This window comes from Diplotaxodon limnothrissa, linkage group LG18, assembly GCF_057381915.1.
Source record: "Diplotaxodon limnothrissa isolate DT_005_m linkage group LG18, D_limnothrissa_male_GT1.1, whole genome shotgun sequence".
In the NCBI taxonomy this organism is placed as follows: Eukaryota; Metazoa; Chordata; class Actinopteri; order Cichliformes; family Cichlidae; genus Diplotaxodon; species Diplotaxodon limnothrissa.
Genome location: NC_140613.1, coordinates 5,815,028 through 5,829,458, shown reverse-complemented (window position 1 = coordinate 5,829,458; position 14,431 = coordinate 5,815,028). Strand labels below are relative to the sequence as shown.

At 39.0% G+C, this 14,431-nt stretch overlaps 1 protein-coding gene across 1 annotated transcript in view; it reads right to left on the bottom strand.

The window, feature by feature from the left end:
* Positions 1 to 780: 780 nt before the first annotated feature.
* esyt2a (extended synaptotagmin-like protein 2a) overlaps positions 781 to 14,431 on the bottom strand; it is a 50,715-nt gene continuing 37,064 nt past the window's right edge. The window contains exons 9-24 of the mRNA XM_085378028.1: positions 13,734 to 13,854; positions 13,417 to 13,593; positions 12,599 to 12,681; positions 11,708 to 11,756; positions 11,152 to 11,241; positions 10,928 to 11,023; positions 10,015 to 10,116; positions 5,458 to 5,532; positions 5,108 to 5,194; positions 4,858 to 5,007; positions 3,541 to 3,968; positions 3,250 to 3,348; positions 3,043 to 3,174; positions 2,845 to 2,950; positions 2,554 to 2,603; positions 781 to 1,594 (exon numbers count right to left, since the gene is read on the bottom strand). Of these exons, the coding sequence (XP_085234154.1) occupies positions 1,549 to 1,594; positions 2,554 to 2,603; positions 2,845 to 2,950; positions 3,043 to 3,174; positions 3,250 to 3,348; positions 3,541 to 3,968; positions 4,858 to 5,007; positions 5,108 to 5,194; positions 5,458 to 5,532; positions 10,015 to 10,116; positions 10,928 to 11,023; positions 11,152 to 11,241; positions 11,708 to 11,756; positions 12,599 to 12,681; positions 13,417 to 13,593; positions 13,734 to 13,854 (1,891 nt within the window). The 3' untranslated portion in view covers positions 781 to 1,548. The remainder of the gene's footprint in view (positions 1,595 to 2,553; positions 2,604 to 2,844; positions 2,951 to 3,042; positions 3,175 to 3,249; positions 3,349 to 3,540; positions 3,969 to 4,857; positions 5,008 to 5,107; positions 5,195 to 5,457; positions 5,533 to 10,014; positions 10,117 to 10,927; positions 11,024 to 11,151; positions 11,242 to 11,707; positions 11,757 to 12,598; positions 12,682 to 13,416; positions 13,594 to 13,733; positions 13,855 to 14,431) is intronic.

Below are 14,431 nucleotides of genomic sequence, written 5' to 3'. Positions count from 1 at the left end.
TCAAAACACGGCTTGTTAATTAGTTTTACCGATGTTCAGCTATCACTAATAAAAAAAAAAGGGGGTTCCTCTATGTGGTCTTTAGTCCCATCACACAACTTTGCTGTAAATAATTATTTTAGCCAGCTGTTAGTTTATTAATAAGGTTACTGATTTCAAAACACTAAATTATCTGTAAGGAAAGATAACGTATATAACACAGCACCTTATGGTACAATAAAAGATCATTTTGAGGTCATTTGGACCATTTCCATTCCCAGAGTGTCGAATAATGCCAGACCACCGATGTCTCGGGTATGCATTGAGATGTTTGGCATCTGTGCACTGACTCAACAGCCATGGCCAATAGTGAGAGTGAAATAGGTCTCACTCTACACTTTTTACAAATAGTTACTTGGTTTTGTTCAGCATTTTTTTTGTCCAGGTTTAATGGGCAAACCTGTAGTTGTGGTGACTAAACGTAACCCAAACAGTGAGGAAAGAAATCCCCCCAAAAGGACACACAAACTTTATTGTTAAAGTAAGCTAAGCTAGGCTAAGCTACGATAAGCTAAACTAGGCTAAGCTAAGCTAAGCTAAACATCTTCTTGCAGAGACCTGTGAGTAAAACATTTTCATCAAAATGTTAAACTATTCCATGAACTTTCAACACTATTTTTTTTACCACCTCTTATGGTTTAAAAAAATTGTACTTGTCTATAGATGAGTTTTGGCGATGTTTGCACTGAGTAAATATGATAATCAACAGATTTAAAAAAACAAACAAACAAAGAAAAAAAAAAGTGCAATATTCATATTCAGTTTTTACAAAACAAACAGGTAACACTTAATAATGGCCTTATTTCAATGTAAACCCAGAAACATGCCACCAAATAAAACAACACACGTGTGTGCATATCATTATTTTTGCTTGGGTTTTGCACACACACACACACACACACACACGCACACGCACACACACACTCGTTATTACGGTGAAATAAAGCCAGTGTATTGCTGTGTTACCCAAAACCCCAACTGTGCTAAATAATAAAAATACTCCACTCTTTGGTGCGACTCTGTCCAGAATGTTTTTGCATTTAAAAAATAAAAATTAAATCAAATGAAATAAAATTATAAACAATCATTTGGCCAAGTAAGACACCACGACTCCTTCTCACTTCTACAATACACCCCTGTACTCTGATTTGTCCAGCATCACTGTACATTATTTACACACTTGTACACTATCATTCTTTGTGGAAAGACAACAAAAAAACAGTCACTTCTCTAAATATAGAATATAGGTTTCCATAGCACTACACAACGTAGTATAGTTCTCTACATGTATATACTCCCTTTAGCCAATCACTCACTTCTTAAAGGGAAGGTTTGCCTTGCGACTGATGTGATTAAATGAGTGTCAAAAGCTGCTTTTCTTAATCAGTTTGTTTCTTACAGTTAGAAATAATGAAAATTATTAGAAAACACATCGTACTGTAGAGATGGAAGTGAAGTGAATATAAAGTGGAAGTGTGGTGATATGATGACGATACTAATGATGGCGACTTAAAGTTGGTTGGACTTGGCCAGGCCATCTGAGCTCAGCTCATACCTGCAGGAGGGAAAAAGTAGTTTAGAGTTTGCTTCATAATCCATGAAATCTAGCTTTTTGCAACCTTTAACGTCACATCGCTTTCATTTATCTCCACTACAGGCACATTTGCCCTTTCTCCAACTGTTGTCCTTATACCAGTGATTTATAAACTACTGATGGATGTTTACTGTCATACAGCTTATTGAATGTTTGGCCTCAGGTCTGTGCCTTTTTTACAAAATCAATCTCACAATATTTAAGCAGAAAATTGACTAATCTTCTTTCACTTGAGAACTAAGTCTTCGCTAACTAGTGATGGATGAGCAACAGTGGCCATTTTATCCAGTAAATAAGCCTAGAGACATGCATTTGTAATCCACAGACTTTAGACCAGGGGTGTCGAACTCCAGGCCTCGAGGGCCGGTGTCCTGCAGGTTTTAGATATCACCTTGGGTCAACACACCTGAATCAAATGATTAGTTCATTACCAGGTTTCTGGAGAACTTCAAGACATGTTGAGGAGGTAATTTATCCATTTAAATCAGCTGTGTTGGATCAAGGAAACATCTAAAACCTGTAGGACACCGGCCCTCGAGGCCTGGAGTTCGACACCTGTGCTTTAGACGATAGCCCACTGGCAAAGCCAATAGCCTCTAAACAGTCTGCACAAAAATGACTGGCCAATACAACTTAAATAAATAAATAGTACAGAAAGGCCTTTTTTATATATTCACGTGAGATGTGTTTCTAGGTAAGGCTAGCTCTAATCCAAGCTATTGATGCATTCACAATATTAATTTCAAAAAATATAATGTAAAAAATAACTTCATGATAATCTACTCAATCAAAAAAAAAAATATACAAGCAAACTTACATTTGAACTCATTATTCTCCAAGCCATGCTATGAACTCAATATGACATAATAAAGTAAACTGTATTTGTTTTAAATAGATTTGAAGCGAGATGAACGACTAACCATTGTGTCCAACCCTTGGTGATCTGATCATGAGTCAATTCCACCATAACCTGATTAAAAACAAACAAAAACAAACCCACAACGTTTTCTTATACAGTCAAAATGATGCACTTCATAGAAATATGACACCAGAAGCAGAAAGAACAGCAATACTTGAACTTTTAGACAAAGTCTAACAAAATGAGGCTTCTCTCAAAACCAGCGAAATTTCCACTCTGATGGCTTCATTCTGTTAAAGAAATGCTTTTCAGTTACACATAAATACAGACAATAAATTAAAGATGTCTGCACCTTTCCAAGCAGGCCTTTGTGTTTGGAGAGCAGACCTCCACCGTTCTTCACGGCAACATCTAGATTCCGCCTGTGGAGCTCCACGAGGGAAACGCTGAACTCAAACCTAAACAGGCAGAATGACACAGTGAATTTTTTTTGAGCTTTGCTCTGCTTATCAAATGGCTGAAAAAAAAAAAGTGAGAGGGGTGGACTCACGTCACATCGTAGACCGGGTTGAGGTTTTTCTTGACTGTTGGAGTTTTCCTTCGACCTGACCTCCGCTTGTCGGGAAGCAGGTAGAGCCGGACGTAAGGATCCGAGCCATGATCAGTGAAAGCTATGAGGTTTCTGAGGAAGTCAACAAAGGGTAAGAGTCAAAACACTAATGTGTCTGAGGAAGAAACACCCCATTTTTTTAATTACCTGCAACTGTGAACAGCTACGATGAGCTTGTTTCTCTGGGAGCTGTGTCTGATCGTCAGCTGGATCTCCCCCAGGGGGAAAAGACTGGGGCCTGAACCACTATGAAGACAGAAAATACATCAAACATGCTCACGATACCCGAGCTGTAATGACCTCTTAGGTTTGTTGTTGCACACTATCAAAACACACTTATACACCAACCAAACAGCTGCCTTTGTTGTTCAACATGTCCTTAAATCATGATATAAGATGTAAAAATATTAGGAACTATTGATAAAGACTGATAGATACTTGTGAAACTGCTCGAGTCTTTGCTGCAGCTCCTGAGCAGCGTAAGGGTTGGAGATGTCTGAAGCAATGCTGGGAGTTGGCTCCTTGCCACTGGCCAGGTACTGCTGGGAGCCCGAGATGGCCAGGTTTGAGGTGCTTCTCCCAGTCTCCGCCAAGCTCTTCCCTCCTCCACCTACACTGCCATCCTGCCCAAAGTCCATGCTTTGCTGGGTCCTCACAGTCTCCTTAGCTTCTTTCTGCCTGTTCAGCATCTCCTTGGCTGACACGGAGGATGATCTGGGAATGTCTGAGGTAGAGGCGGGAGGCTTGGGCGATTCTGAGGAGATAGAGGGCCGTGGGGTCGAGTTGGAGGACTCGGATTTGCGGACCTGCACTGAGGACGGGGTGGAGTTTGAAGTTGTTGAAGTGCCCTTATCTAGACTCAACACCTGAAATCATTATCAGAATAATTATTTTCACAGTTTTGAATGGCATAAACAGCAACAAAAAACAAACCTAGGGAAAGGCATTTCTATATTTTTGTTTTGAGAAAGAGTTCTAGGGAAAAGTTAGTCAGTGGATCTTTATGTCAGTTTACCTACAAATAAGATTTCAACACAGACGTGCGCTGTGGCATGTTTGGTTTCTGTAAACTTAATCACAAAAGAAAAGCATCATATAGACTGTTTTCCACTCTGGAGAGACACCAGGTGGTTAACTAGTTTTAATATTAATGATGTAAAAATGGGTAATGTTACTGCTGCCTTACAGTCTCAAATCTTCTGTTTAGTTAAGCAGTACTGTTAGCATTCACTTGAGAACTGCTGATAAGCTTTCCTATGAGGGTAAACAGAGGCCTGTGCAGGCACTGCCTTCTGTTCTGCAGAAAGTGTGCTGAAATTCAAAATCCAAATCATTACTCGTACATAGTTGAAATGATTCCTCAGAAAAGGTTAAAATGTCATTAACAATAACACTTTATAAATAAGTGATGCAGAAGCAAGACATGTAATGTGAAAATACTCATTGAATTTGATTCACTGAATTACAGTGGGGCAAAAAAGTACTGTACATAAGGTCAAGAGTTTGAATTTTTGATGTTTTATAGAAGCAATGCGATGCATCGTCATGGTAGTGGAGCAGTATGTACAAAGACTCTCCCCTAGCCTATCATCACATGCGTTTCTTCATCAGAATCTCTAGAAACCCAAATTCTCAAGTCACAGAGTGGGACCTGCATCGTCTCTGGCGAGCTTTATGGCTTCAAAGGAAATTGGCTTGGATCATTTTAGATCTGAAAAAATCATCCTTAAGGAAAAAAAATCATTGCTCCTTTACCCGCAGAGCCATTTTGATCTTGAGGGTACAGCTCGGTCCAGAGTTCCTCAGAGGGAACCTCTGGTTCAACGTCATCTCCTCTGCCTCCAGCAGGCGAGTCAGGGGCAGTGTTAATGTCCCCAGTGAACAATCGTGCTTCTCATCCTTCACCTGAAATATTAAGTGTGATGAAGTTTTATTTTAAGGCATAATGTAAGTTACAGTTCATATATTCCATTTTATAAGCATTTAACTGTTTATAAAATCATACCTCAACCTCCAACTCTTGGACTTTGGGATTGTGGATGAGGAAGGTGAAGGTTTCCTCCCACAACGGTTCATGAGTCTTATACTTGGTCTGGAAACAGACAGAAAGGAAGAGAAGAAGAAAGTATCAAGCCAAGATGGATCATACATTCAAAGTCAAGAAGCAAGTGTACAGGTACAGGGCTCACGTGCTGTGAACCAATCACAGCCTGAACGTACATTTATTTACATTTATTAAAGCTTTGATTCAATTCATTTATCAGTCTTTTATGTACAAAAAATTGCTGCAATTTTCATAATTGGCATCTTGGGAAATTAATAAATCAACCAAATGTGGATTTTACGTGCTCTCACCTTACTCTCGTAGGACTTGTGTCCCACTCTGAACTGGACAAACGGGCTGGGATCACTGGTCACCTTCTTACCAGACTACAGCAGGACAAACAAAAAAACAGTAATAATATTGGACTGGGTATGCTAGCATTATATATAACAAGAGTGAGTGTTTCTTTGGACTTCAGTTTGAAACAAAAGGAGTGACACTGAACTCCACTGATTAAATTAATTTCTATCTCACACAGTGTCATTTTGTGACTTTTCAAGAAAGGAATTAAAAAAAAAAAAAAAGGACAACAGGTAAAAGTGCCCAGAACCAGTTAGTGTAGAAACCACACCAGATCATTGTAAAAGAAAAGATTAGAAACCAAAAAAATTTCAACTGTAGCTCAGACAACAACGCTGTTATTGACAGCACACGCTGTTAGAATCGGTTTTAGTCAACAAACACGATGAGAGGAGTTTGTTAATGAGTTTTAAAAACAGGAAACATGATCAGTTGTGAAGCTGCTCTGGATGCTACAGCAGCACTTCCTAATGCGAACATGACCTAATGAGTTTTAATACAACAATCCAGATTTTTAGATGTTTGATGTGATTATTTAGTCTGCGAACAGCAATAAAAGTAACATTAAAATATTTAAAAGAAGCATGTCTTTGCTGAAAATCCCCACAGACCTCTTTGCAAATCACTTCAAACAGGAACTATTTTCTTCTGGCGAAAGTAGTTCCAGTGAAAGCTCTTAATAGTGGGTCTGTGAACCATCACAACAGACATGTTAGTCTCACTGTAAATATTTTAAATGCAATTCTTGGAGCTTGGTTGACCATTTCAAATAAACTCCTTGACTGTTTAAGGTTGCCACAACTTTCCCTAAAGGTTGTCTTGAGTGTCTAAATCAGTAACAGTATCCACAGGATTGGTAAAGGGTATCGCCACAAATCAGCTGTGACTTCTGACTTTTAGAAGAACTACAAAATAACTATCAGTAGCAAAACTTGTAGCAACGGGAAACTGAGAAACAAATTCAGACTACTCAGATCAGTATTTTAAGTTTTAGACGTTTTTCCCTGAATGTGCTTAACGGCTTCATATACTACATGGTCAAAAGTATGTGGACACCCTTTATCTTCAGTTTCAGCAGAAATCCCAGTAGAGCAGCTTTTCCCCATCTCCCTGTGCTCAGGTCTCTTCTTGTTAAAAGGGAGTTTTTCCTTCCCAGTGTCACCAAGTGGTTGTTCATCGGATTACTGAGGTTTTATCTCCTAATACAAAGTGCCTTGAAGCAACGTTGTGATATGGCGTGATTTAAATAAAAGTAAATCTACGTGCCAGCTTGCATCAGCTTATGGCTCAGCTGGTTTGCAATTCTCTCATGGTGAATTGTCATTATGCTGCTTCTGCAAGCCACTCTGTAACCCACCTCATCTCCAGCTTCACCATTTCTTACATTTCAATGTCAAACTGTTGTGGGTGAGGGGATCTTGACTTTATGGTTGCCAAATGTAGGGGCAGAAATGCCCAGAGGTTACAGAACAGAGCCACACGGCAAATAAACATGATCGTAAGTAATATAACAATGCTATTTTGACTAATGCGAGCGTTCTTTAACTTAATGGCAGCATTCATTTTTTCCACTTATTCAGCATAACATTGCCCTCAACCTTAAAGCTACATACATAAAAAAAAATTGTTTAGAAATCCCCCAAATTGATGTCTGACATCGAATTTATCAACATCTACAGTCGGAGAAACCATATCTGTAACTTTCCAAAACAGACACTCCAACATCCACTGGCAATCTGTCGAGCTCTTTTGTTTATTTCACAACAATTAAGACACTTTTCTCAAACAAAACATTGGAGTCCACATACTTTTGGTCACATTGTGCATAAACGTTACTGTATTTCCTTTATATTATTTCCCCTCAGTGTCTGATCGGGATGGGTGTGCTTGGTTGCCGTGGCATTACCTTGATGGCCTTACTGACCGAGCCCTTCCTCAGCCCCGCTTGGTTGAACTCTAACGGATTGCGCTTTGATTTTCCCACAGGGACAAGGAAGGAGAGAGCGAACAACAGCACACACAGACACACACAGACACACACCACCAGGTTATTTGGGAAAAGAGGAGCATGCCGGGAAGAGGTGGAGGAAGGATTGGTGTCAGCACATCAACACCATCGGCATCACCAGATGTATCAGGATGCACCGCACAGTGACAAAGACAGAGAGACAACATGAATGATCACATGGTTAGTGTTATTCCCCAATTAAACCGTGACATGAAGTTAAAACTAGAGCTCAACCAACAGCAAATTCAGGCTGACATACACCGATGAATGAAAACATTTAACTTTTTATTAACCGCGTTGATATAACATTACTTTTAGACACTATTAAATAGTTTGGATATTAAAAACTCATGTCTTTTTCTGTTTTAATGAAATATTGAGGATTCTAAAAGATGTTTAGATCTACAGTTCATTTATTATGCAAAAATATCAGCCAAAACACATTGATACCACAGCATTAGATAAGAGTCAGTGGATACAATGGACAAGAAAATACATGGGTGTCAGAGAAAAATGAAAGTCAGATGATTTGTGATATAGTAATGATTGGGGAACAAATATAAAGATTTCTAAATGGAATGAAAACAATGATATTAAGACCATGGACAGCAAACCCAATGAAAAGTGTTTCAGTGTTGAGCAAGAACAGAATGGAGTGAAATGGCAACAAAACAGAATGTAGCATCCTTGTTATTCAACTTTCAACTACATCAAAGACAGAAACCAATTCATTTAGACAGAAGAAGCATTGTTGGGGAAAAGGAAGGGTAGCTGTACATGCTACTGTAAGGCTGTCATCGAACATCATGTTGATGGCTTGTTTACGCTCAGGGTGGGCCTTCATGCGTCAGGTTTTGGGAATTAGTGAGAGACTTTAACAGCCCAACCATGGACAGAATAAATATGTTACGCCCTGGGATGAGCTTAGGTTAGAAATATGAAGGTTCAGTAGGAATAAAATGGCTTTGATGTAACTACCCCCTAACCCTAACCCCCTAACCCTCAAGGGGTGTGCGCTTATCTGGCATTTAAACTAACAGATATACACATGCTGATACCTTTACTGGTCAATCTTATAAAACCTGGTTATTGTTGAGTTTTGTTTGTATGCAATAACAGTTAGATACTTGATATCAAGGACAGATAACCTATGATCATTGAAGTTTATCCTCTCAGATCTTTTATACCTCATTCTATAATTAACCATTTCTTCCAATGAGGTCCATTACTATCTACAAAAATCCGATAAAAGACGCCTCACGAATTCTAACAGGAGGCCCCTGAGGCAAACCCTTGAGGTCAAGTCAATAGTTAGATGAATGAGATGATTCAGCTAAAGGCTACTCTGAGTGCGCCATCTTCAGATCTCCCCAAAACACTCAGGCCTCACCGAACGGACTGACCCAAAATAAAAATCGTTTACAGCCACACCTACACATTGTATTGATAAAAGATTGAATTCAGCAGGAACATATGAAAAGAAGCTTCTCACATTTCACATTATCATTCCTTGAAAAGAGACACGTATGTCTACTATAAATTAAATGCCATCTTAGCATTCACCATTACACAGTCTGTGCATTACTTTAAAAATAATCACACTGGCTTCAGGTTTTTGTGGAGCTCTGGCCTGTGATGTCAGAGTTGAAGTGAGTGGGCACATGGGAAGGGGAAAACCTGAACACACAATGGGCTTAAACAGGAAGGATGGAGGGAAGCAATCCACAGAGAATTCAGCCTCCCTAACCTAAAAATCTCACAGTGGTCAAAATGCATGCCTTCCTCCTTACACACTTCAAAACAACTGAGATCAGTAACTTTGCCCCTGTTTTTGGACTAAATCAAGTCTGTGAGCACTGAAATGAACTTAAATTTAAACTTTTGATGTCTGATGTGTTCGAGAAGACTACATCGAAATGGTTCAAACTATTTTCTGTTTTTTATGCTGTCTCATTGCAGAACACAGAGTAAGACTGAATAGCTTTTAACAGTATCCACAGAGCAGTATTGATTTGTTTACCCTTTTACAGTAAAACTCAATTGCTCTGATAAAATGGAATCTGTGTCGGCAGCCAAACAGAAAAACATCAGCATGGCTTACTTCTTAGGGGGAAATGAGCCGTTGAGACACTGAATTAGCTGCGGTGAAGAGAACATGAAACCTGATTAGTAGAAACAATGTACCATAAGTCTACTCATTCTGCGAGACCACTAATATCTTGTAATACACAATAATGGTGGAGGAAGGATGCTTTTGACAGGCCTTAAATATAAACCATCATTGTGGTTTTGATCATCTTCCAGCCAAACCCTTTTCTCATGTTCCTCAGCTTTGGAATCAGTCAAACCAATCAACAACAATTTAACAAACAATAATTATATTAGGGAATCTAACCCAAGCACACGTAGGGATCCATGCTCATCAGGCAAACAAACAAGGAAGCTCTCTAATCATGCCATTCTCACACTGCAGGATGCAGAAAACTGCCAGCGGACTCACAAATAAGCTCCGATAGAGAGAAGCCGTGTTCTCGCAAAACACGAGGCCCGACGCGCGCCTCTCTTTTAAGTAGCCAGAGCCCAAGTTCCCCTCGAAGACACTCTTCAGAGGGAAGAGGAGGTGAGGAAGCAAGAGGAAAAGCAGAGAAGAGGAGGCTGAAAAGAGGAAGGTCAGGTCTGTGCTACAGAAATCAGAAATGAACAGTTCTTAACAGAGTTAGCTTTTTACCACCTGTCACAAACAGCGAGTGAGTTCATGTATGTTTCCACCGTACAGGGAATTTGAAATGGTATTCTCTGTAAAACTACCACATTAAGGAAATATGCTGAATATGTTTAGAATATAAAATGTAGTTTAATTTATTTTTTTAATGGAGATCTTCAGTAATATTATAAACCATTCACCTCAAACTCTTTGCTGAGCTTTGGAGGTGAAGTCAGTACTGAGCAGCACTTCTGCTCTTCTGACTTAAAGACAATTTTTCTCTTCCAAAGCAATTTTCAATCTTCAGCTTTTTACATGAACTTTTCAGAGCTTGATTTTTACTTGTGTGCTTGCAAAAAATATGAAAAGCTTAAGGTTATTACAACAGATATTACGACAGAGAGAAGAACAAGAAAAAAGTTCAGAAAGCAGAAAAGCAAGAGGCCGAAGTGATACAGGCAAAAATTAAACATAAAACTGATCTCAGAGACTGCAGAAAAAACAAAATCCCAGTGAAGAACTAAGAGCTCAGCAAACACTGCAAACACTGGTTCATTGAGCTTTAACATGCTTAGATCAATGAACAGAGCAGCTATATCAACATAATCATCCTCGTCTTTCAGCTCCATACATTTAGGATTTAATTTCTGTTTGAGTAAATTAACGCTGCTGCTGTTCATGAGTGCGACGTTCGGCCGGGTCGACTCACCGGAAGGTTTCTGGCCGAATCCAGGAAGACAATGAGCACCGCAGACGAGAGGCCGTCACTGGCTTGACTGCGATCTGCTCTGATGCCCGACAGCACCTGGGAGGAAAAACGCAAAGATAGGCTCAAGCAGAGTTAAAGTTCCAACCAAGCAAGACAACATCTCACATAGCGAGTTTAAAAATGTAAATGGAGTGCTGGATTTAAGCTCCCTCTGGCGACTGTACCTGGTCCAGCCTTTCAGGGGTGGACAACAGAGACAGCCACTCCAGTTTGAGGTGTAACTTCCCTGTAGCCACATCTTCCAATGGAAACCACTGAAGTGAAGAAAAGTTGTTGTTATATTTCAGGAAGAGCAAAATTGTAATTACAGCAAATATCATCACTCATTTACTTTTTATTGAATTACTTAAAATGATGCAAGTTATAAAAATAATTCTTAATTTAAAAAAAATGCAACTTAAATTCACTAGTTCAATCTATTTGTTTGACATCATTAAGTTTGATTGGCTATTGTGATGTCAGATAATGCAAAGCAAACAAAAACACAACAAATGACATCATATGCCTGTGCATCAGGGTCCTACTGAAACTTACAAAAACATAACATTATTACAAAGTGCAAAAGAAAAACCCAAGAGTTTCCACTTGCATGTGCAGAAACAAGAAAACAGCATTAAAGTCTAATGTGATAAGTGAATAAAATTGCTAACTGGATAATTAAACGACTGAAATGTTACTTTAAACCAGCAGCGTGCCAAAAGCATTGAATGCAGCACACACCTCATCGACCTTCTGTTCCTTCTGGAGCTCGGCCATGTTGATTGCAAGACTGGAAAAACAAGTTATGAAGAATTTAAATACAAATAAAATTTAAAATCGCAGTGTAATATCCTCAAATGTCTCATTTTGCCAAACGCCCAGTCCTAAATAATATCAGCAATTCACATTTATCAAAGACTGTCTGGGTGTTTGCATTTTTTACAGGGAAAAAAATGAATTAGTTATAAATATAAGCTGCTGATGGAATTTCCTTATTTTTGCCTTCTGTTGATTAAATTTTCACAGAGGGTTTCAGAATGAAGCTGACGCATCACAGCACACGACACACTGTGTCGTGACGCTGCGCAATAATGAAGTCTGGTGGGAAATGAAATTCAGACACGCAGCGCTGCTTTCATTAAACGCCACCAAGGATTCGGCTTGAAAGCTGCGATTGCTTTCAGAGGCCTCGTCCTTTGATGAAAACCTGTTACGAATCACATCAAACAGCAAACAGTAAAAGTTAGTGAGAAAAACACTGATAAGATTTTTTAAAGAAGTTTTCTTTAAATATGAATTGCATGTTTCAATTTAGAACGCCAGTCATCAACTTAATACTACAGTAAATAAAGCTGAAAATATCTAAACATTATGCTTTCTCCAAGCCAAGGTGGCATCCTCAAAAATAACAAATATACTTAAAAAAAGAAGTTAGAAAAACAGAAAAAGCACCACACTTTTATTTATTTATTTTTAGCCACTAAAGAAGAATTTGTTTTTGCATTTGACTTGATAGATGAATAATTATTTAACCATCACATAATTAGAAAAGTAAAACGCTAAATTGACAGCTGTCGTTTTAAAACAGTCTTCTGTGACTCAGCTAAAATCCAGCCTAAGAAGCAGCGTTACCTTCCCAGAAAGTCGTCCTGATCAGGGTCTTCATCGAACAGTTCAATCTCCATACTGCTCCCCGAGTGATCATACACCAAGGCCTGAAAATAAACTGCATTACTACATACTGCACACACAGTACACACACAAACAAACGAGAAGGCGCGGCTGCAGACTGCATGGAAACACATTGACTTTGTACTGAGCAGGTCCACTGCTGGTGCCAGATCAAAACAAGACAACAGATTACATCCAATTAGATGAAGTTACTAATTTCTTACTGTCAGGAGAAACATTTATGCATCATTATTGCTCATTCACCTCTTCCACAAAGACAAAGGGAAGGGAACAGATAAATAAAATATGTTTCGGTGGCTCACAAATCAAACCAGATGAACATGATAAATATTTAAATCACATCCTAAAAAACCAAACTCATGGACAGATTTATCTTTGGTCTCTTTTTTGATCAAAATATTAAAGCGCAGAACAAAAAAACCCAACCCATCATTTAGTCTTGATTTTTAGTTTCTTTAAAATCTAAAAATTAAATATTAAATCTTGTCACTACATGTTATGTGTTTGTGTATTTTAATGGTGCAGTTGGGGCAGCATAACATGTAAAATCCAGCGGAAACAGCTTTCTTAGCCGAAAATGTGCACCCATTATATTACCTTTATTAATTAAAAACTCAACAGAATCAGGAGATTGAAAAAACCTCCATATTAAATACTGTTATATGTTACAACAACCCTACAAAACAAAAAAGATATCGGACAATATTACACTCTAATCTTGTCACCAGTGACTCCGTGCAGCGTCTTCTGAAGCTTACCTCATAAACTTCGTTCCACTTTGGGTTTACGGTGTCGCGGATGACTTTGCTCTGATAGAGATCCGTCCCAATCTTGATGACTCCGTACGGATCCGACTTCCCTTTGACCAGCCCTCCCAGGAACTTGTCCTTACGCAGCAGTTCCTGAGCCTCGATGAAGTGGATTCTCAGGATGCACTGAGGACACAGAAAGATTATTATCAGAGCTTCTGAGGGCATTGAGGAAATCATCTAAATTACAGATTTATTCACCCGTTTAATTTATTTATTTATATATTTTTTTAGCAGCTATAATTTACTTGGCTGCATTGTGTTACCTTGGGAATGGGAAAGCGCAGTCTAGCCATCTGGGCCTCTGACACTAGCGGGATGTTGATGCGGTTTGGCAGCACCAGGTAGCTGTAGATGATGTCCTGCAGTAGATTGTCACATAACCCACTGACAGAGTGATGGACGGGGAGAGAAGGAGAGAGGGAAGATGACGAACAAATGTAAGAAATCATTAAAACTGATGTTATATTGTGTTAAAATATCCAGCTGTGCAAAGCGAGGCCCTGGGCTCAGGCATGCTTCCCTCTGGTTCCAGAAATGCATTTAGTGGCTGAAAAACAGATCTTTACCCATCCAGAATGGAAACAGCCAACAAGTATACTGAGACAGCAGTAAATGCCAGCTGTTGTTTGTGTACAGATTCAGTACTGTGGTATGTCTAAGTATATGTGACAGAGTCAGGTGACCATACAGTTTGTCACATATCTGAGCCACACCCATAAGAAGCACACGGCACACTGATTATGAAGAACATAAATTCTGAAGTAATCCTCAGATGCAAAGATGACAAAAAAGCTAACAAATAAATAGAAGACAAACAACCATCTTTCCTGTGCAGAAGCAAGCAGACAGAAAGGCTCTGCCTTCTGAATGAGCTGCAACTGCTTGGCAGGAATTATTTGTTTGGTGGCAACTACCTCCAGGTAAAACTGTTCTAAGATAGGAGTAATCAAGACACCGTTTC